Raw genomic sequence first — 24,354 nt, forward strand, 5'->3', positions numbered from 1 at the left:
TATGAAGGCACTGGTTTGAGAGTTAAGCCCAGGTGAGTGTATATATAAATAAGTTAAATAGAGGCTAAGATCCATAAGAAGAAAGGATAATTAGGAATATCATGCACCAAGGACTTTCGTTGCCAAGAATGGTGCAGGGTAAGGAAGGTGCATAAATGAAAGACGTATCCCCACCCTGAAACAACTCCAGAGGGAAGGCTGGCAGGTTAATTTCAATACAGTGGGATAAGTCCTTTGCTCGAGTTATTCCTAAATTGATATGGCCACAGAGAAGTGGGTATCCAACTCAGCTGGGGAATAAGAGGTTCCAGGGGGGGAAAGGGCCTCAGAAAACATAATGCCTGGGAAGACGTTACAAGTTAAAAGTAGGGATCACCCAATTGAGAGGGACAGAGGCATGCTAGGTAGGGGGAACAGCATTTATAGAGGAAAAAGAACACAGAGTGAATACTGGTTTTCTGATAACCTGGTGTGAAGAAGTATACAGTACATGTGAAAAAGAGGGGAGGGTTAAGGTCAGGTTACGAAGGGCCTAGTAGGGTTCTTAAAGGAACATGGATGTGAGTCCAGTGCACTCCCTAGTTTATAAGCTATCAAAGCACTCTGTCACACTCTACTAATTGGGGGCCACTGGGGTTACACTGTCAGCATCTAATATAATCCCTGACACCAGGAGTCAGTCAGCATTGGCCAAATGGAATTGGTGGCTAGTCAAAGGAGAACCAGCGGAGTGTGAGAATGCATCATCAGACTTGCCTTTATAGCCTAGAAACATCATCCCGTTGTGAGGGTAGGTGTGGGGGATGGGGTGGCAGTTGAAGAATATAATCAGTAAAACCACAGAGGCCAGTGGGGTCATTTAAAAGAGATAAGGTGGGGATAGGTCAAACCTCAATGGATGAGAAGGAGGAGCCTAGTGTAAGTTACTTAGGAGTCAGAATCAGGAAAATGTGTTGACTTCTTCAGAGTAGTAACAATGGAAATGGGGGAATATGGGATGATTCCCAGGGTTACTGCTTGGGCAACTGGGTACAACGTGGTCCCACAATAGAACTATGTAATCGAGGAAAGGTAGGAAGGGATACGGTAATATCTAAGACTAAACACTTAGTGGTTGGGCTAATTGCAATGGCTAGACCTTAATCATAACTCTCTTTATAAAGAAACACTCACTGCTAAGAAATGGAAAGCTCTAAAATTCACATACACTTTTTTGAAATTCAAACATATCTCTTAATGACAGGCTGTAATGGAGGAAAGGCCTTTAGTTAAAAAACGAATGGTTAGACTTGACAATAAGTGTAAACAGAGTTCCAATGAATAATTTTGCTCGCCATTCCGCAATTTGCCTTTTATACTAAATTTATTTGCATAGTTTCCCATTTGATTCCATAATATGTTATGTATGAAATAGGCTCTGGGGGGTGGGGAGGAGATTACTCAAATACGTCACCCCTCATCTCTCTTAGCAGGCTGACATATAACAGGTACTTATTAATGTCTGTGCCTCCATGGAGCTTAAAGATCCACACGTCTCATTAACTAAAGAAGAGGGATGAGGCTGATCAATGTCAAGGGTCTGGATTTGGATTTTCTTTCGAAGTCTTGGGATGGGGTTCAGGCCTCTGCAGAACGGAGCAGGTGCGTCATGCCTGAGAACCGGCAATAGTATGTGAGCCTCACTCCCAGTCTCGGAAGGAAAGATACAGCAAGACATGAGCGAGAGGCCTGGTTGGACTGAGAGAAGAAGTCTGGGGCCCTCTGCCCATCGGCGCTTACACTTAACATTCTACTTACCACATTCTACTTTGGAAAAAGGTCTTCTGCCTAGATTATCTTTTCAAAATGTCAAGGGAGCCAGAATAGGCGAAGAATGGAAAATACAGTGTAAATATAGTGTGCACACCTCTCAGAGAGATTAAAAAAAAATAACGAACCCACAGAAGGGTTCCTTCCCTTGCCCATGTATTGACTTCCTGTTAAAGCACTTAGCACAGTGTGTGTGATCTAGCAAACGGCATTGGGCGGACTGGCAGCCTTAAGATGCTTCTCGAAGTGTCTACTGCAGTTACGGTGTGTAACTTCAGGGCGTGGCAAACTGGCTATGAGCGTCTGAAGTTTTATAACATCATTAGATTTCCGAAATGAGAATGGTTTTCACAACCGGGGTTACATAATCCTAATAAAGCACCAGCCCAAACTCTGCGTTCTTCAGAACAGTCTTGCGAGGAAACCTCTCCTGGGAGTGTCTGTATGCATCTGTCTCACATGAAGGTTAGCTGATTGGAATGTGATCTGATTCAGTGGTACTGTGACAGAGAGAAAGCCTCACACCTGTGGGTGGGGGTTACTGTCAAGTGTCCCTGCAGTGAGTTGGGGATTCTCAGTGCCTCTCATCTGGAGAAGAGGAGGAGCCTCAGAGAGGTAACTAGGAGAGGTGGGCTTTCGGCAGGCTTTCCTGAGTACCTATGGAGCATTTTTTCAATGCTTTGCTCAATCCACAAAACAACCTTTTTTTAGAGGACAGTACCTTTTCTAGATGAGAAAAACTAAGCTAAGCCCTGAAATGAGGTTAACTTGCTGGCCATGGACCACAGAAAGGCAAGAGAGAGGGAGGGCCAGGATTAAAATTCAAGGGTGTCTCACCCCAAAACCTGTTGCTTTTCCTAGCATACTACCCTGCCACTCATATACAATATTTGCCTTAAACTTGAGATGATAAAAAGGTATATAGAGTCTGTCTCCCAAGGTTTACGACAGAGTAGAATGATGAAATAATACTTGGATATCGAATTCAACACTGAATGTGCTAAATCTCATAGGAGAAATGCAAAGGATGTGTTAGGAGAATTCAAGGGAATGACGGATCATATTGGCTCATGGGATCAAAAAGGATTGGGGTTCAAGAAGAGTTGGACACTTGTGCCTAGGCTTCAAGGCTGGTAGGATTTAAAGAGGCAGAGAAGAGGCTTTCTAGGCAAACGACAGAGTATGTGCGTATGTTCGGAGGCAGGAAGTACAGTTAGTGATCTGTGGGATCCAGGACAGCTTCTGAGTAGGGAAACGATCATTGTCGAGCTGAGAAACACTGTACAGAATGCACAAAAGGGGACTATGGTGGGGAAATCAGTTGGAAAGTTGACGCAGGAGTTGTGGCAAGAGGGAATGGAGGCCTAAACCATGCTGCCAGGAAAGAAAAGAGAATTTTCACAATGGATATTTGTCACCTTGGTACAGGTACAAAAGATCAATTGTCCAGTTGTGCACTATGAAAGGGCATACACAAGCACATAGATCATGCTATTCTAACAAATACAAAATATCAATAAGATGTATATAATGCAGTGCGCTTCCTAGCTAATAATGGGAATAAGTTTGCGAATTTGGGAACTAAAAGCTGTCAAGGGTTAAACGACTTGAACAGTGTCTGCCTAGGATATCATGCTGGGCTTCTGAAGCCAAAGACTAAGAGCCTGCTTATATGTGACTGAGATTACACAGCCACTGCCCATCAAGGGTAGGGATGTTAAGGAAGGACTGGACCAACCACAACACTTCCTGTCTGTTGCATACAGTGTGAAACCTGATTTTGTTTCACTTGTACTTGATCCCTTTTGTTTGTTTTTTATTTATTTTTGAGACAGAGAGAGACAGAGCACTAGTGGGGGAGGGGCAGAGAGAGAGACACACAGAAACTGAAACAGGTTCCAGGCTCTGAGCTGGCTGTCAGCAAGAGCCCAACGTGGGGCTTGAACCCACGAACCGTGAGATCATGACCTGAGCCGAAGTCGGACGCTTAACCTACTGAGCCACCCAGGCGCCCCTACGCTCTATCATTCTTAAATGATCTCATACATGACATTCCCCTCCCGCCCCCCCAACTAGATTGAGTGCGGTTTGAGGACTAGACACATCAGGCCATCGAAAAAGTGCTATTCTGGGCCTGGGTGAGACTGACTAGAGTGTCAGCCTTTCCAATAACCACCCATGTAGCTGAAGTCATTTAAACTCTTGGACCTCACAACTCTCATAATAATCGTGTTAGAAATGCAAACTCACTATCACTGCCATGACCATAACCAGCACAATAACAAAGCCTAATGTTTATTAAGCATCATTTATGAGCCAGATGCTGGTCTGAGCCCTTTAAGCACCTCATCTCATTTAAACTCACAACACTACTGGGAAGGAACTGAAGCACAAAGAGGTGAAGTAACGTTCCCTGGTCACAGAGTCAGGGGGTGCTACCAGAGGACCTTTAACCCTACAGATCCAATAGCCTTTTCTGTGTTTGCGAACAGCTCTGTGGAATTTTGTATGACAATCAGTACAACACAACAGCTGATGATCGATAAATATGCCCTGAATTAAGGAGGATCAGCAATCACCCTCTCCATTTGCCCTCTGTCCCCCGACTTTACACAATGCAAAATGAAACTCAGACATCCATAAATCTAGAGGAGTATGAGGACTGGTCCCTCAACTTTCTTAAGCAGTACTGCAATGACTCATACCTGAAGTTTTTGTGGATTTTCGTTCCACAGAGGAGTTTTTCTCAAAAGATTAACTTTTGGGAATTGTCTCATTGGATGTCATTTCTAAGCCATTTGTCCCTCTCTCCCCAGCCCCACTCCCTTCTTTCCTTGCTTGCATGAGTAGAATGCAGTCTTTGTGTCATTTTTTAATAAATGGTTTGCTATTAGGGAATCATTATAGTAATGTGGGCTATTGGAAGAAAGGGGTTACTTTAGTAGCCAACCCTCTTAATGACCTGCTCTTCTGTACACATTAGTAGTTGGATAAGGTTGTGGTTATTGAACTTCTGCCATCCACCAGAGACAATCTGCTTGGGCTTGCATTGTTGGAAAGAGAGGGTGATGGAAAAAAAAATTCTATCCAAAATTTCAAGCTACTCTGCCTGGGAGATGACAGTGCACTGAGTTTACAACTTGTTCGGCAGGAATCAGTGGGGAGCATTAACTGAATGGCTTGTGTGGCCAGCCTACATAGTCTCTGAGACGTTGCCTCCTAAGGGATTCAACAAATATTCATGGAACACTTGTTGTGTGCCAGACACTGTTCCAGATGCTTGAGATCCATCACTGGACAAGATATACAAGCGCCCCTCGGGGGGCTTACATTTTAGAGATGAACAATCATAGCTGCCTCTTCCTCCAAGCTCCATGGCAACTAAGGAATATGGACTCATGGCCGACGGGTAACCCTCAAAAAAGACCATAAGGATTCAGTACTCCATTTTCACTGTATTAGGTACGTAGGAAAAAAGAAGAGAGGTATATTTCTCTCTGGATTGTGTAATCTTATGTACTCACTGGGACTTTGGGAACTTGTACTTTAAGGCTTGGGGGGAAAAATTCCAACAACATGCACATAGTTCTAGGGGCCGAGCACAATTTAGTGTTGTTTTGCATTCCAGTGGCAAAGATCTCATAAGAAAGTCCATGTCACTGGCACAAAAGGAGCGAACATGGGAAAATGCTTGGTCTCCTTTCTATCACACGCACAGTTGTAAAAGGCACAATGCTACGAACACTCAGGCAAATCTGGAATCATCGTTAAAGGGAATTAACTTGGAAAGGAATTTATGGTAAGAGAATTCAACTCCTTTGTTATCTTCCTTTTACCATAATATGCTTCCTGAACACTGCCTATGAGAGAGGGCTTTTAGAAAGGAAAAAAAAAAAACCCACATAAGTATAGTAAAATTAACTCATTTTATCAATTTGTGCTGTTGGCCAGAGTTTCCTGACTGTGGCTATGAGGGCTGTAAAACTGATGAATTTGCATGGAAAAAGAAACCAGTGTAAGTAATTTGTGTAAGAGGTAACACAGACATACACTGCTATAATTCAGACACCCTGCAGATAGCAGACTGCTGCAGTGTGAGCAGTTATGGGTTAGAAAAATGACCACACTGCAGTCAGTCTGACTTGAATGGAAATCAATCATGAAGGTACTTTCTCTGCAGCTTCTACGCCACAGTCTTCAGCAACTCCTCTGCCAAGCAGATTTCTGGTCTGTAAACCGCGCGCTGATCTCCTTTTCCGACCCTGCCTTTCTAAAAGGTCTGACCCAAGGCAGGCTAGGAGTATGGTTTTCCAAAATGGAACATAAAAGAAAGGCACTGGACCAAAACAAGGATTTCCCTCTATGTGGAAATGAGCTTCCCTGCTATTATGAGATTTAAGCAACGCTTTTTATGAAACGTAGTATTAGGTGCCAAAAGCCACCAGAATGTTTTAACCCCGTCAACGGCATCTGCTAATGCAGAGAGAGCACCGTTTTCACACATCCACATTTGTGGACACAAGTTAAGAAATATGTGGGTTTGTGGTGCCAGAAGGGGGAGGGGGAGGTGAACAGAGAAATTGTTATTTTGGAAAAAAAGGCTTCCTTTTTATTAAAATAAGAACAAGTCACTGATACCCTCTTCCTCCCCACTCTGAATCTTGAAGATGGTTTATCTTTGATCATGATTGTGAATTCAGCTTGTGAAGCAAGTGTATTCAGTCACTTTACTGCTGTGAAGAAAGCTTGGTCTTGGATTTCAAAAAAACTTAGGTTATCTACTTTATAAAGGAGGGAGCTATTTCTACTTATTTCCGTATTTTCCCCAGCACACAGTGTGAGATACTCTATTACAGATGCAACAAATGTTTGTTGAATTGAATGAAAATGATAAGAGCTTATTAATAAAAAAAAAGCTAAGAACTAATATTTATTGATCATTTATCATGAGCCAGGCTGATGTGCTATGTGTTGTTACCTGAGTCATTATCTCAATTCATCCTTGCAGTATCCCCATAGAACATGTATTTATTTGTTCATTCTCATTTACAAATGGAAAATTAGCTGTAAGGTTAAGTACCATATTCAAGATCACACAGCTAGGGCAGTGAGCCTTAAATATCTCCAGATATCAGCCCATAGAAACAGAAGTGAAACTTACATTTCTAATCTGTCTTTCCTTCATCATCAACGACTAGAGAGACGGATTCAACAAGATTTATGTAGAAAAGAAATGATCACCTATCAATTAAATGGGAAACTTCAATCTCATCATCTTCCTTCTTTGTGTTTACGGGACTTTTGAGCTGCAAGTATCGGCCAGGGCTTCCCAGGATGGAGGGCCTGACACTGGTCGAGCAGAGCAAGCCACAGTGGGGTTGGCAATGCTTACTAATCTCCTGCATTAGTGGCTTCTGCCTTTGGGACTGAAATTGATTTTCTGCATTTTAGAGTATCAGCTCATCTTAGCTTCTGGTTGAGGTCAAATGTGGTACTCGTTTTGTATCAGATACAGCCTCAGCCATGGGATTAAGACTTCTCTGACAGGGGATGGATGTGATGGCCTAAGGTGCCTTTCCACCAAAGTGATCTATAAACCAGGGAAGGGCTTCTAAACATAAGTCCCTTTACCAAGAGTGCGCTGGGACTATATGACCATTAGTTGTTAGAAAACCAAACTATATCAATAGTCTCATCCCAACAACCTACAAATCCAGCTGTGTATACTAATAATTCTCAATACTTTCACTAAGAGCTACTTTTCCCCCCTCCTCCACCCACTGGAAGATCGTGGGTGTTAATAAGTACTACTAACAGTCACAGACTGAATTAACTCAGTTCCTGTGTAGGACTTAACGTGTGGCTCTGGTGGGCGTGGGCTGTAGTGATCTCATCCTGGACATGCCGATGGTGTCACCAATAAGAGTCTTTCTAAACAGCAGGTGTAGGCTAGGAAAACATATTCCAGCCAATATCGCAGTAATATTTGTGGTCTTATCAAGCTGGTAAGGTAGAATTTCTGTCAGGCTTTTGGATATGCCAAAAATACCTTTTAGTTTTCCAGTGTTGCCTATTGGATAGGAATATCTGCTCTTAAAAAAAAAAAAATTAAGGCTTACGAGTGCATAAAGAAAAGTTTATGAAAAATCACATTGCTGGTAATGACCTCCAGTGTGCCCCTGTTACCCACAGGGAATTTTTATACCCATAATATAAAAGAAAGGAAAATTCACATACTATAGAATTAATTTACATACTTTAAAAAACTCTGGTTAAAAATAATCAAGGTGTGGCTAGTCACTTAAAAAGTCGTTAATGTGTCAGTGTTAAGATTGAGAATTTGAAAACATCTTGCTATCCATTAGATACCCTGGAAGAGAAATTTTCAGAATAATGCAGAAGTATAGGTAGGGCTGAAGAGTTAAGGAATAAGAATTTTCTGGCTTCCTAAGGCAGATGAATTAGACCTAGTACTGGCATGCTCTTATTCCATCAGAATTATTAGCTTGGAAGGAGTCAAGAGAATGGTCCTTCTAATAAATTGGCTTTTAGAACTTGCTTCTAAAATCAGTCCTTCTTAATGTATACATGCACACAGAGCACATACACACACACACATTTTAAGTAAATTTGCTGATAGTGTGATAGTGTGAACATCTCAAGGATCAGCTCTGAACACACAATCAAAGACCAGGGACAGAGGCTTTGTTCAATAATAACCATTATAGTTACTGCTGTTGAGCATCTAGTATAAGCTAGACACCTGACATTCTCTTAACCCTCAAAATACTCCTGCATTCAGATGCAGGCCCAGAACACAGCTGGTATAGAATAGAGTTGCTAACTAAACAAATGATTGCTGAGTAGGAGACCATAACTGAGAGGGAGGTCAGTAATGTCCAAAGTCATGTAGTTGGTAAATGGCAGACCCAGATCCTTAATTCTATATCCTGGACTATGATACCATGCTGCCATCTTAAATGTGGATTTTATATAACATATTACATCTAGAGAGAATTAGCTAGAAAAAATTAGAAATAGATGAAGATATAATCGGAGAGCGTGAAAACAAATTAGTATGTACATAAAGGTGTTCTGTGTTTTGGGGCACCTGGGTGGCTCAGTCGGTTAAGCATCTGACTTCAGGTCAAGTCATTCTCGCAATTTGTGAGTTCAAGCCCCGTGTCGGGCTCTGTGCTGACAGCTCAGAGCCTGGAGCCTGCTTCAGATTCTGTGTCTCCTTCTCTCTCTGCCCCTCCCTCATTTGCTCTCTCTCTCTCTCAAAAAAAATAAACAATAAGAAGTTTTTTTAATGTTTAAAAAAAGGGGTTACATATTTTGCTTCTCTCTGAGTCAAATCTTTAAAATGAGAATGCTCACAGTCTGGTCACTTTAGCAAGAGCTTCAGCTACGAACCAAAAACCGAGGGTCCCTGAGATCCTTCCATGAGAACTCGCTAACAGCTCTAACCAGGAAGGTTGAAGGGATAGGAGTGTCACAGGAAAAACTGGACTTTCAAGCATAGCATCGTCTAATGAATGTGCTGATGTCATAAGCCTCTTATAACTACAGTTTTTTTTTTAATGTTTATTTTTTTATTTTGAGAGAGAAACAGAGAGCAGGGGAGGGTCAGAGAGAGAGGGAGACAGAGAATCCCAAGCAGGCTCTGCGCTGTCAGCACAGAGCCCAATGCGGGTCTCAAACTCACAAACTGCGAGATCACAACCTGAGCTGAAATCGAGTCAGACACTTAACTGACTGAGCCACCCAGGCGCTCCTCTAACCACAGTTTTAATTTCAGTGGCATGGCGGGCATAATGTCACTGCCACATCGAACACAAGATATCTTGTAAATTTCAATTTGTGGGTAAGGATGCGGACACCTCTCACTTTATGTGGCTCTTTCTCTACCCGGTGAGGAGAAGAGAATGGGAAAAACCATGTGTGGCCACCCCTACTGTGAGCTGGGATTCAGAAGAAAGAGTAGTGTGATGAAAATTTCTATTACTGCCAGTCTAGTCCATTGGCTGCCGGCTTTACTGTCCAAATAGTCATCACAAATACGTCAAAAAAATTAAAAGAAAAAAATTATACAAAACTGAACTAATTCAATTTCAGTATTTATTTTGAAAATTTATTGAATTAGAGTAGAGGAAACCCGCTAAATGAAGCCAGCCAGACTGATATTTTCTTTCCTAACAGTATGGCAAAATTTGTCATTTTGCATCTCCATGAGGGGCTGATTAAAACTAGAAAATTAAAACTAGAAAACATTTGCAGTGTCATAATCTATTTAGAATAAGGTGGCTTAGGCAGGCAAAATGAAGCCATATAGAGGGCCAGTCGGTGTTTCCTATTCCAGAACTTCACAGGTTTTCTTTAAAGACTGCATTTTAGAGACAGGCATTATGATGTTTTACAGGGTCGCCCACCCTTTTGACTGCAGCACGCCATACCTTCAATGTGGAAGGGGTACCATTGACTTCTACAGATAGAAAATGTGTGATGTTCATTTTAAAATTACTACTAGAGCCTGCTATTGACCATCTAATTATGCCGAGTTCCATTTATAAACATAGCTAACCACTAAGTTTATGGAGACTTTTTGTGCCGCTTTAATAGGATATTGATCGAGAGCATGGTTTGAGTGGACTGCCATTGAATTGTGTAATGGCAAACAAAAGGCAAGGTCACAGCCACTGTTCATGCGAGAGCTGAAGTCTATTTTTTATTATAATCTTTTTGTTGCTTCCTTTAATGCTTAAGCCCAAATGGCTTCTTTGGAAAGAAGGGCTTGCTTAAGAATATGAACTTTAAAATTAATTCCCGTGCAATGATCATAGCCAAGAGGCCACTTGTTCAGAAAAGAAAGTTTCAAATCTCTTCTCCTCTAATGAAGATCCAAAATCCTGCAACTCCTTCAGTGGCGCCGCCCCCCCCCCCCCCCCCCCCCCCCCCCCCCCCCCCCAGGACTGGACGTCTGGAATCCCTCATCCGATACCAATTTCCTCACCTTCTTTGCGAGAACATTTTGTAATTTCCAAGTTTGGGCTTGTTCGTATCAAAGAGCTGCGTTCTCATATGGTACCTGGGAGCTGAATTAATTCTGCTGTACGAGTCTCGTCGTGTAGGGTTAGAATACTGCCAGCTGTTTTACTACACCGCTGGCCAGAAAACCCGCGCCTGTGGATACAGGTTCTCAGAGACACGCAAAGGACCCAGAGACTTCAAAGAGGAGTTGAAAAGGGAACTGCACCTTGGATCTCGGTGATGATTCTTGCGTGACAATATAGAGAGAGTGCACACGCAGAAGGCAGCGAACAGCCACTAGGGTGCCACCTTATGCCAGGCTGAGGCATACGCCGGGCTCCATTCACTCTTCCTCTCCATTGACAAACAAGTCGGCAGTCCTGTGGCCACCCAGCAGCCCGGCTTTGTGGCAGAGCCAGGACAATTCGGCTGCTGGGTTTCACAGATCCTGCCGCAGCGCGACAGGAACCAAAAATTCAGTCTGGGTGACTGAGAGTGGTTTTTTACACCCAAAGACGCTACGGCTGGCCACAGTGCACTGGGAACCCTGGCTCTTCCAAATTCCAGGGCCATGAAGTCATCCCAGCCACGAAGTTTACTTAACCCTTGCTGCCTGCTCGGGTATACAAACCACTGCTGGAAAATGAGACCCCGCCGGGCCAGAGTCACAATGGCCTGTGTGTATTTGTGGTTTTCCTCTTTTCCCGTGAAGTGGTGACGGATCGGAGTCACCCCACCAACTTCAAGTAGAGGATTCAGCACTTTAGAAGGAAATGGGCAGAAGGAGTGGATTCTTGGGGAGGATTTTCTGGGTTCCCACTAGGAAGGGTATGTGACAGCCTTGAAGCACACCCCTGGAGGAGAACACCGGTACAAAATAAACAAGAGCGGGCGCTGACCCAGTGGGCCCACGAGGGGTATCAATTAGCTAGCCAAGGGCACTTTCCCAGTGGCAGCTTTCGGGAAAGAGACCTATCTGAAAACGCTTCTTGCGGGCTCTGTCTGAACATGCAGCATCACGCAAGAACCATTTCAACAGATGGCTCCTGTCCTTCTCCTCACAGGGCTCTGCTGAAACAACTTCGGGGATTCTGAACCGCGGTGTTAGCACTTGGAAACCCCCCTCCCGCAGAGTGGAGAAGACCTCTCTTTGCCTCTGGCACCGAGTCTCTCGGTCTGTATTTCCCCTTCCCGACCCTCTCCTGGAACAAAGCAATAAATTATTCGAACGACTTTCAGATGGCCCTGTCACAAGGAGGACCACATACATACACCCACTTTTATGCTACAGGACTTCCTTTGCTGCTAAGAGAAACAGAACTCTCCTTTCTTGCCTTGCGTGAAGATAATGTGAAAAACTCAAGGGTAGGTAGGGAGGCAGGAGGCGAGGGTGAGAGGGGAACTTGTGACGACTGCAGCGGGAGCCCCTGATTCTAACAGCTCCATGCATCTGATCAGTATAATTTAATGTTAAGCAACCTCGCTGCCTGACCCTCACCTCTGAACGTGCGAAGTTAAACCAGCATCTGTCTCTTGAGTTTCTCTGCCATTGCCACCCTGTAGTAACACGATTATAAACAACAAACTTAGCACACGGTTATTTCAGTGAATCCTCAGGAGGAAATAGCTGAAATAGCACCTCCCTCCTCTGTTAAATTTAAAAGGAGGAAAACGAAAAACAGAAACTAACTGGAAACCTGAGGAAAGTAAATATTTACATTAGGAAATTTTAACATTTAATACTAAAGATTCAGGAGGAGGGAGCGTTTTCAAACGAAGGCCACCATCAGTTTGACATTTCCAGGCCATATATGTGGTCATAAGTGTGACTGGGGGAACTGGGTGGGGCTGAGATAAATAAGGGGGTTAAGAAGAAACATGCAGCAGAGTGGAAGAAATTTTGAGACACTGAGGCCATTAAAAACATCCAGATAAAGGCCGAGCTACTCACAGAATGAGTAATAATTTTGGAGAGTGGGGAGATGACTGGCTGGAGGGCAGGTGATTTTTCGGGAAGTGAGACTATTCTGTATGACACTGCAATAATAGATACATTTGTCAACACACGGAATCTGCAAAGAGCTGAACCCTTCTGTCAACTACGGACTTCTGTTAACAATAGTGTGTCAATATCAGTTCCTCCCTTGTAACAAATGTACCACAAGAACAAAAGATATTAATATATACAGGAAGCTATTGGGGAGGGTAAATATTAAAATTCTGTACTTTTCACTAACCTAAAGCTGTGAACCCTAAAATTGCTCTAAAAATAAAGTCTGTTCATTAAAAAAATCATAACTGAAAACAAATCCAGGGGAAAAAATTTTAAATGTTTAACTTTATAGGAAAGTAGCTTCAACCTGTTTTTTTTTTTTTTAATGTACAGATTAACAAGCTAAAACTTTACCAACTCTAACGAGAAATGTTTTTTTAATCAAAACACAGAATCCAAAGATTAGCTCTCTAATGCAGTTACAGGAGAGGTCATGATAAAAATGTCTGCAGTCAGTTAGCTGAGCACAGCAAAGTAAAAAGAGCAAGTTTCTTAACCTCTTTGAGCATCACGGTCTCCATCTATAAAAAGGACGACAATAGCAACCGTGGGAGGGATGAATGAGATAATATTTACAAAGTGCCTAGCACAATGCCTGATACATGGTGTATGCCTGGTAAATGGTAGCTACAGTAATTTTTCACATTAGTATTGCACCATGTTCCTAACAGGGCTAACATTACACATTTAATCACCTTCCGTGCCAGTTAGCTTATTTCTGTTTCAAGGCTGTGGAATGCACTCCAGGCCCACTCATTTGTAAAAAGCCCACTGCACCTCTAACGTGGACACTTAGCTCTTCCAACTCGGGGAAGGGGACAGTGCTGTAAGAAATGAAGGGTTTTGACTCATCATGAGGCTCGAGGGTTCAGTCTTTCAGAAAGGTGCGGGGGTGAGGAAACCTGAGCTGGGGGTGGATCCTCACCCCAGCAGCCAAGGCAATCTTGTGACATACACTCTGACAAACCTGGATTACAGATCTGCAAGGGGAGGGGGGCTCTGGACAGCAGTTTGGCTTGAAGCCATGAGTTAGCTGACACAGCCCAGTCCCACTCTTGCCAAACAGTTTTAGTCAGCACGAGGCCATGTGTGAGTGGGTCCTACAGCGATTACACAGCAGTGTGCAGAATCGAAAAGCATTCGAGAGCTGAAGGACGCTCAGGATGCCAGGCATCAGCGACATAACCCCCTAAATGGGGACAGGAAACAAAACCAGGTCCCTCTCCAAATTCAATCTGTGGTTTGCCTATACCCTCTGGCAGTCCTGAAGGCAGGTTTAGAATTCACTTGGCAACCATGCTATGCAGACTGAATGGAGGGCTAATCTAGCTGAGAAGTGATAGGCCTTGGGATATAAGACCTTAAAGGGACACACAGAAAATGGAAGAGGGACAAGATGCTAGCGATGGTCCTGAGCAGCCATTGGCCCTCTCATACAACACTCTGGCCTTGGGACACTGATGGTATTGAAGACAAAATGTAAGCATTCCAGCAGCCAGAGTAGAATAAAAAGGTTGAATGCTCCAATCCTAGAGTTAAGTAAGGGCTCAAGGAATGTATTTATCTGGAATGCCATTATGATAATTACCCTCTGAAAGGTAATATTATTATTAAAATTATAAGAAAATGTGGGATAGCAATCCTTTTCAAATCTTACAAAGTGAAAAACAATTTTATTAAAAAAATTTTTTTTTAATGTTTACTTATTTTTGAGAGATAGGGTGTGAGCAGGGGAGGGGCAGAGAGAGAGGGAGACATAGAATCAAAGCAGGCTCCAAGCTCTGAGCTGTCAGCACAGAGCCTGTCGCGAGGCTCGAACCCACGAACTGTGAGATCCATGACCTGAGCTGAAGTTGGATCCTTAACCAACTGAGCCACCCAGGTGTCCCAGTGAAAAACAGTTTTAAAAAAATATATGAATGCATTATTTGTCCCTGGCGAATGCCAGGCTAACCAGCTCTGCTAGGGCAGCATATATCCTCCAAGTTAACCTCGTCTCTTCTTCACCGGTTGGTACTTGAAGCATCCTTGATAACATGGCAGCGACTTCTCGGTTCCAGCTCACACCCTCCTGCTCCTGAAGCCTCACTCCCTATGGTCCCAGCTCCCTCACACCAGAACACCCCCAGGATCAACCAAGGGTCCCAACTGCCAGAATTCTACCCGCAAAGTTGCCTTCCTCCTAGTCTCCCTGTCTAGTCTCACACGACACACTTTCTCAAGTTCCTTTGGACCCACGCAAGAGTACACATTCGTAAGACACAGACTTCGCTTTAACTGTTTACCCACTGTTTGACTTCGGTGAATGACTTAAATAGAGCCCCAGTGTAACTCATTTGTGAAAATGAGTGGAAGTACTTACCTGACAAGTTTATGGCAAAGACGCATTTATATAACATGTGAAGACACAGCGTAGCGTCTGACATAGTGACTGCTCAACAGTCGTTAGGTTTTATTTTAATCCATCCCTCAAACACCAGATCCTCTGCCCCCCACATCTTATATCCCACTTTCTGGATTCTTAACAGTCATCCAGATTTAAAAAGTAAGAGCAGACAGAATCTGAGCCTGTGAGACTGGGGCGGTGTGGCTTGCTTGACCCGACATCTTGTCAGAAATAGACCGGTTTACTCGGTCAGTCTTGCAAGACTGTAATGCTGCGAATGGGGGGTATGAACTTGAAATGAAAATATTTATTTTTACTCCACCTCATTCCACAGAGCACTTGATGCAGTTTGAAACCAATGCTAACATGGTGAATTTTATCTATACATAGTATTTTGTAGGAGGAGGAGAATAAAAAGCAAAGTTGTAACAGTTGATATTTAAATTTTCCTCTTGTTATTGGCACCTATGACATTAGAGTCCTTGTGGGTATGCATTTAAATAAAAATAAAGAGATGGTTTGAGGGAAGGTAAGACTGTGTGTGTGTGTGTGCGTGCATGCATGTGTGTGTATGACTGACAGAGAGAGAGAAAAAAAGAGAGACAGAGAGACTGAGGGAGAGAAAGAGAGAGAATATCCTATATCTTCTCCTTGGAGTGTCTGGATTATGTCATAGCAAAAATACAATCAATGACCCCTTTGATCAATGGAACGGGGTGGTGACAGGTACTCTTAATTCATTGTTGTTGGTGATTATTGACAAGCTGGTAATGATCATGCTGTACTGTGTCACTCATGCTGAGGGCATTAGCATTCTTTAAAGGTCAAAAACAAATTCTTTTAAAATGCAGGCTTTCTTAGAAATCAGGGAAGCCTCAAAATATTTTTTTAACCAGGTTCACACTAGAAAGTAGGGAATATGTGAGACAGTCAGGGTTTCAGTTCTTTCCCTATGTTTCACATTAAAATGATATTTAATTTTTCCTGATTTAAATTCTTGGCTGTCAAATAAACTGCGTGGCGAAATTCTTCCAATGGGTGAATGAAAAAGGGATTCTGAAAGCTATTTATGTCTCTAGGAGGCCTAGGCAGAAAGTAAGCACAAACCCAAGGCAAATCTGTACCAAATCAAAGCAAAATTATACTTACTCTGTGACACTCTTACTAGCTCAGTCACACTAAAAACACCTGATGTGACAAAACTGTCCTGGAAGCCCAAATGTCCTGGGGAAACAAAAACAAAAGAAACAGTGTCATAAATAGAAGACATCTGACAAGAGAATTCTAAATATTAGTTTCATTGTGATTAAAAAAGGCAAGGTCTAATTTCATACTCTGCTCTACTTAGAGTTTACGTGGGTGGGTACAGTCACTTCATTATATAGCTGGTTTTTTGGTTTGAATCTGGGGGTTATGGAAAGCTATGACACACCTGGGTGATTTTTGAAATGGTAAAAAAAAAAAAAAAAACTCAACAGGAAATCTGAAACAAAAGAAGATTTAAAATAAATGGTTACCTTGGCTGATCTCTGAGACCTTCACAGCTGGGATGAAAACAGCCTACCAATGAATCAGCCAGGATACCTAAATTCCATACCAGTTTTTAAACATTATTCTCTAAAGAAACATCTGATCAGCATTAGCTATCCATTCATTCAAAAAGAACAAGATTTAAGGATGTTCTCTTCATTTTTAGAGGCACCAGAGGGTGAATCTTTAAAAAGCCAGAGTAGAAAAAGCAAGCCCTAACCCTTGAAACATGAGAACAAAGTCTTTTGAGCGCAAACAAAAGAGTTTCTTCATGAGTGGGTGGGTTGAGTCTTTTTTTTTGAGAGAAGATAATAAATCAATGGTTCGAAAAGGTAATCTTTGAAATTTGCATCTGTTTTATTTTTGCTGGATGTAATTAATTCCTTTAAGATATCTGCTATTACATCTATTATCAACTGCTTATTTATTTTTATGGTATATTCAGGAATATAAAACTTACAAATATCAAGGAATACATAATTTATGATATGTTGTTTTTTTCTCTGCCTCTTAAATTTTCTGATTTGGAGTCTCACATAGGTAAAATCTAGTTGAGGTCTGGCTACAGGATTGGCATAAACACCTTTAAAATTAGGGCCAAAGGAGAAGATGGCCGAAGGGGTTTAAAAAAGAAAAAACTTTTCTTTGAAATAAGACACGTACCTTTAAGAAATGCAACATAAGAAAATCTGAATATATAACAAACAGTCCAAAAATAAGGTTCATGTTATTGATAAAAAATAGATTTTACCCACTACTAAGCGGAAGCAAATTTACCTGTGGTATGGTTTATACACCAATAAATTCATTAAATGCTGTGCACATAAACATACGCAACAAATCACTGTGATGGTACGTACAAATTATTCTTTTTCTTTGGGTCACATTAGAATTGGAAAGATATTTTTCTTTTGCTGAGTTTAAAATTTTTTTCAGCTAATTTTTATATCAAACACAACCTATGATGTTTCAGATAAACAGCTCTAATTTTTAGAACACGGAGTAACTACAAACTGCTTTTTAAAGTAAAGGGGCAGGGGGCGCCTGGGTGGCTTAGTCGGTTGGGCGTCTGACTTTCGCTTAGGTCATGGTCTCGCGGTTTGTGGGTTCGAGCCCCGCGTTGGGCTCTGTGCTGACTGCCAGCTCGGAGCCTGGAGCCTGTTTCAGAGTCTGTGACTCCCTCTCTGACCCTCCCCTGCTCACGCTGTCTCTCTCTCTCTCTCTCCTAGAAATAAATAAAAAACATTTAAAAAAAAAAAAAAATAAATAAATAAATAAAGTAAAGGGGCAGACTTCCACCTGAAGACGTGCTTAAGAAATATCACTTCTCAAAACAACTCCCACCCAGGTCTTTAGTTGAGTTTTAATTGGTAAGCGCCTGAAATTTGCATCTGTTTTATTTTGCTGGATGTAATTAATTCCTTTAAGATATCTGCTATTACATCTATTACCAACTGCTTATTTATTTTTATGGTATATTCAGGAATATGAAACTTATAAAGATCAAGGAATACATAATTTATGATATATTGTTTCTTTTCTTTGCCTCTTAAGTTTTCTGATTTGGAGTCTCACATAGGTAAAATCTAGTTGAGGCCTGTCTGTAGAGTCAGCATAAAACACCTGCTTTAAAATTAGGGCCAAAGGAGAAGCTGGCCGAAGAGATTTTTAAAAACAACTTTTCTTTGAAATTAAGACATGTAACTTTAAGAAATGCAACATAAGGAAATTTGAATATATAACAAACAGTTATTGAGAAGTAAAAATAAATAAGTCAAAATTCTCTAAACTGGTCTTGGCGAAACAGACTAAGGTAACCTCTCTTTCTATTGTGACGACATTGACATTGCATTAATCCCACGGACTCTAACAAAGGGAATCCAACCATACTGCACATTAAGTTTGACTTAAAGCACATCTAACAAGAGCAAGGAAATGCACAGTTGAATGCGAAGCTCTGGGTTGATTTCCAACTCTTATTCCTCTTTGCCAGACAACTCAACAAGAATTTCTGTACAGAGTGTATGCAAAGACACGTACTTCAATCCTGCCACCAAAAAAGCAAGCACTATATTTTGCAAACTAAGTTTAGTTGGGTGTAAGGACTTGGAAGGGAGAAACACCTGTGCTCATTCAAACTATCATCTCTTGATGGCTCCTTTTCTTTTGTAGGGTCCCCTCTTAGAAATGGTGCCCTCCAGGGTTTGTGCCCGAAAGGTATATTTCCTAAGCTAATTCCTCTATTTCCACGATACAAGTCACCATCTTGTCTGTGATATTTCTGAAAACTAGGATAATGTTTGTTTCATTCACCACTGTATTTAATGCCTGGGACAAAGCAGTTAGTAAGTGAATGTTTATTCAATGAGTGGATGAATGACGCTAGGCCAATGACTCTCAAATCTTGGCCAAGATCTCTCTGAAGATGTTTATTGGCTATTTCTACCCAGATTGCCTATGGGTATCCTCAAACTCAATGTGTCCAAAGTCAAGCTCATTTTCTTCTCCCCACAGAACTTGTTCTGACTCTATGGAATTCCCTACTTTCATGAACCATCTACCACCATCATGGTTTCTATGTTTTGGTGCCATCTCCAACTCCCGCTTCTTATAAAAACCCATGTCCAACTAATCCTCACTGACTCCATTTTTTACTATTTCTTGACTCCAACTACATCTCCATTTCCACCCCCTCCATGACTGGCCCAGGCTTTTCCCAATTCTCACCAGCCTGATGGGGCAGCCTCCTAACTATGTTCTCTATTGTCAGTCTTGGTTTCTCCTTTGTCCACTGTCCACTCTGCAGCTAGAGCTGTCTCTCACAGGCAAATCTGAAGGCCCATTTATTTATTCAACAAATACTTTTTAGGCACCAACTTTGAGCCAGGCATTGTGCTAGGGGTTCAAGATACCGTCTACAATCCCTACATTTGGGGAGTTTACAGTCTAGGATTAGAGACCCCTGAACACATAAAACAAATGAATAATTTTAAAATTTATAAATGGTATAATGAAATGAAGAAAATAATTAGGAAACACTTTAGAAAGGGCGGTCAGGGAAGGTGTCTCTTAAGAACTGAATGAGATGCTGGAGAATCTGAGATAAATCCAATGTGTTCAGAGCTCACTGCCCTGTCACAAGAGTCCCACAGAGAACTCAGGGTACAGTACAAACTCCACCTCATGGCATACCACCCTTGACCCATAGCCTCTATTTTCCTCTCCAGGCTCATTTAAAAAAAAAAAAAAAGTATCTTTTCTCTCTCCCTTCTAGCCCTATCCCTTGGGCCTAAGGGGACGCCTGCTCTACTATGACCCGGGTTCACTCCTCTCCCCACGCTGTTCCATCTTCCTGGACTGTCCTTCCTACTTTTTGCTTGGCCAAATTCCCACTTGTCCTTCGGGATTCATCCTTACTGTCATTCTATCAGAAGCCTTCTCTGGTCACCTGCACCTTTTCTCTTTTCTCAATATTGACCAGGTGTACAGAGTATGGCTCGAATCTGGGAGCTAGCCCACTGAACTGGACTGTTGTCTTTTTCTCATATTAGACCGGGAGCCCTGTGAGAAAGAGCATCTTGTGTGTCTCCAGCCCCCCGGGTTCTAACGCAGTGCCTGGTCTGCAGTAAGCACTCCAGGGTTGCCCCTGAGGGAAACAACTCAATTTGGGCTTGAGGATGTTTATTTTCCTTTTTATAGAAATGCTGACAGAACTTATTTCTGTCTCTTTCTCTCACCTCTAGCGATAGAGTCTGAACTAAAATGGAGCCCCTGTACCTCTGAGAACTATTACAGTGAAAAATCCAAATCGTCCCTCCAGACTAAACAGGACAAGGACTGAGGAGACCATCCATTTAAGATGGAGGTTCCAATCAAGAAGGTGCCATCGGGTCCTCTGATGAGAAATGCCTGGGGGGTTGTCCCACTGTGACTGTGCTTCTTATTTTGGGGGACTGAGTTAACACAGAGTTAAAGGGCATCATGATTTAATGGACATAGTCCCCTCCCCCCCCCCTGCAAAAAAAGAGTCTAATCCCAAGCTTAAACTAGAATCTCGTGTGATCCTGATGAAGTCGCCACAAAAATCACAATGGGATCCTCCCTGGCCTCTCAGCAAGCTGTTCCCTCAGGCTTATTTTAGTTGAATGTGTATAATTTAGAAGGCGAACTCTATGTGGCGGTATACTAACTGGAAAAAATAGAGCAAAAAGTTAGAATGACTGTACAAGTCCTGATGTGACCATCTCGTCTATAATGTGTCCCTGGGGAAAGGTCTGTGTAAACACTCCATTTAACTTTAAGGGACTATGAAACTGGTTTTGTTCCTTTACCAATTATTTGGAAACCCGCTGGTGAACTCTAGAGGAAGACGGCAATGAGAAATGAAACCTAAGAAATGATGGAAAAAGTGACACGTCTAATGTAATTACTAAGCAAACCTGAGCAGATTAATATTTCGTTCTCACTAACACAAACCAAATCATAAAAATGACTTGCAGGGAAATAACACTAATCTGGGTGTTCTACTTTATTGCCAGATGAGAGAAAAATGGAAAAGAAAATAAAAAGGTCAATTCCAGTAATTCCAACCTTCGACATTCACATGAAAAGATCCTCGGTTGGAAAGCTGATTAAACATCCATGAAAGGTCCCAAGATCTACATTTTGAATACGGCCTCTCAGAAATGAGTGCAAAAGATACTTTTGTTAAATATGTCTTAGCTGAAAACCTGAATTTCACAGTGATCTCCTCCGTTTCTGAACTACTGCTCAGGAGCAACCATGTCATAGTTTGAGAGGAGGAGCAGACCCTTTTTCAGTTTTTAGCCTAGAAAATGGCTAAAAAAAGTTCATTCACTGAAGTCTTGGTCAGTGAATTCCCAATTAAAGTACGGATTTCAATACCTTGGAGTCAGCTGTCCTCACTGTGGGGAGATGAGGCTTTCTAAGAGAGGCAGAAATATAAAAAAAGCTGAATTCTTTTATGGGTGGTTAGGAAAAGCGGTTCTCTTTGCCTCGATGATATCAGCAGTTATTAGGTAACATGGCATTGTATGGGGACCAAATCTCATCTCATGAAGGGATTGGACATCTATCTACCTTTTAACAGGCAGGAAAGGAAACAAGTTCGATTTGCAAAGAGACAGGTGACCTTGCAGAACTGTTCAGAGGTCGAGGGGAAGAAACAGCTGGGGACAGACCATCCAGAGGGTTGGCCTTGAAAGGAAATTTGAACATCCACGAAGCAGAGGCTGTATCTGAGGAAGAATGTTTACACGCTAGATGGTATTTCTGTTTGTCCTGTTAAGCAAAGGGCTCTCAGCTCTGAATCATCAAATCTCATCTGGATGATTAGGATACAAACTGCAATACATAGGTCATCTCATCAAAAAGAATGCCTCTCTCATCTACTCTCCCTTTGGCAAATAAGGTTCCATCACTAGGAAAAGACAAGCCAAGGTTTGGGTGTTTCCACACTTGTGCATCTGGGCTCCTCAAAAGGAAAAGGGTTCCCCTTGTTCTCATGCATTTATGCCCCACAAGTGTTGGAGGTTACTTGTGACGTGCAGGCCCCGCGCTATGTCCTGAGGACACTGCTCTCACAGAATTTACATGCTCGTCCTTCTGAAGAAAAGTCTACCTTCACAAGGTTGCTCCTCCCTGGAATTTTCATTTCTCCTTGTATAACGTGCCCACGGGCTTAGGAGCCACTTACGGAAAGGGAATGTGGCCCCTACACCTTCCCCTTTCTCTACAGTCAGGATGCTTCATGTGTGCTCAGTCAACACCGTTGAGCAGAACTCCTTCCCCACCTGTCTCACGTCATAGCCTCTTTCTACCTTAAGGGAGAGTCACTTGTTGGTCTGTCTGAGCTCTGCACTGCTACCAAAAATCCCACCCAGGCAGGGTTGAATCCCGTGATCCTGCATTCCCCACAGAGCCCAGCACAATCACTTGGTCTGGGTGTGTAATAAATATTCATTTATTGATCCACATGAGTGACGTGAGGTACCCTGATTTGGCAGCCCTCTAAAGCACAATGTAAATTATTCTTGGCTTACCTCCAGTGATACCTTACTTCTGTTCTCTTGATTTGGAATATCTTAGAAGACAGGGTTTAAAAAATGTTTTTTTAATGTTTTTATTTATTTTTGAGAGGGGGGAGAGGAGTACAGAGGGGAGATGAAGAGGATTCGCAGTAAGCTCTGCACTGAGAACAGAGAGCCCAGTGTGAGGCCTGAGTTGACCAACTGTGAGATCATGACCTGAGCCAAAGCTGGATGCTCAACTGACTGAACCATTCAGGTGCCCCTGAAAACAGGTTTTTAAAAGATAGTGTGGTCTAGAGGCGCCTGGGTGGCTTAGTCGGTTGGGTGTCCGACTTTCGCTTAGGTCATGATCTCGCGGTTCGTGGGTTCGGGCCCCGCATCGGGCTCTGTGCTGACTGCCAGCTCAGAGCCTGGAGCCTGTTTCAATCTGTGACTCCCTCTCTCTCTGACCCTCCCTGCTCACGCTCTCTCTCTCTCTCCTAGAAATAAATAAAAAACATTAAAAAAAAAAAAACCCTTTAAAAGATAGGGTGGTCTAGTAAGCCCAAAGTCTAAACTGTGGGTCTCATTTTTGACTATACATTGACAATTTATTCTGCCATTCGTTGATAACATTTGAGATATTATTTATTTTTAGAGTAATTTTTAGAATAATTCCTAATATTACAACAAATGCCAAAAATTCAGACATCTATTAAAAAGAATGTAGTAGTAATAAAAGTACATAGATGTCCTTAATTTTTACAATGGTGGAGATTTTACTCGGTAGTCTGCTTCTAGTAACCATGAAAAGACTGACCTAGGTCATTGGACTGGCAATGTGACCATAATCTACCCCTAGAAAGTTTCGATATCTAGAAAGTTGTGTCTGAGAATCTGTAAGACAATGGAATGATACTTGTCAACTAATAACGTGAAAGAGGTGTTTTGAAGAGTCTCAGGAGATAAGGGTTATTATGAATGTATTTGGAATATGTTAGAATTGTCATTTTGGTTTATCACAACACAGCAAGGAACTATCTCCAGTACGGCAATAATGTAGTCTTGGCTTAAAAGGAGGTGAGTCAAGACAAGGTTCTAAAAGTATGTGACATGGGACTTATGTACTGTTGATTCTTTTTTCTGTTGCCCCAAATTTCCCCGCCCTGCTCAGGTAGTATTATCCAATTATTATTCGATACAAAACACAATACTGATCTGTGTTTTTAATTTGTTTGTTCTGCCATATCCATAAAGTCAATATGCGGTTTACTGCTTTCATTCATCAAATGTGTACTAGATGCGTTATTACGTGGCAAGCACAGTCCTAGGCCCTGGGGATTCAGAGAGGGAGGCAAACCATAAGAGACTCTTCAATACAGAGAACAAATGAGGGGCACTGAAGGGAGGTGGGTGAGGGGATGGACTAAATGGGTGATGGGCATTAAAGAGGGCACTTGTTGGGATGAACACTGGATATTGTATGCAAGTGACAGATCACTGGGTTCTACTCCTGA

At 42.1% G+C, this 24,354-nt stretch overlaps 1 protein-coding gene across 4 annotated transcripts in view; it reads right to left on the reverse strand.

The window, feature by feature from the left end:
• Positions 1 to 24,354, reverse strand: part of NFIA (nuclear factor I A) — a 370,202-nt gene that overhangs the window by 112,646 nt on the left and 233,202 nt on the right. For all 4 annotated transcript variants that reach the window (XM_039238382.1, XM_039238388.1, XM_039238398.1 and 1 more), the window contains one exon: positions 16,428 to 16,502. In XM_039238382.1, coding sequence (XP_039094313.1) covers positions 16,428 to 16,502 — 75 coding nt within the window. The remainder of the gene's footprint in view (positions 1 to 16,427; positions 16,503 to 24,354) is intronic.

Source organism: Hyaena hyaena, unplaced genomic scaffold (genome assembly GCF_003009895.1).
Source record: "Hyaena hyaena isolate Hyena2069 unplaced genomic scaffold, ASM300989v1 scaffold_5, whole genome shotgun sequence".
Classification (NCBI taxonomy): Eukaryota; Metazoa; Chordata; class Mammalia; order Carnivora; family Hyaenidae; genus Hyaena; species Hyaena hyaena.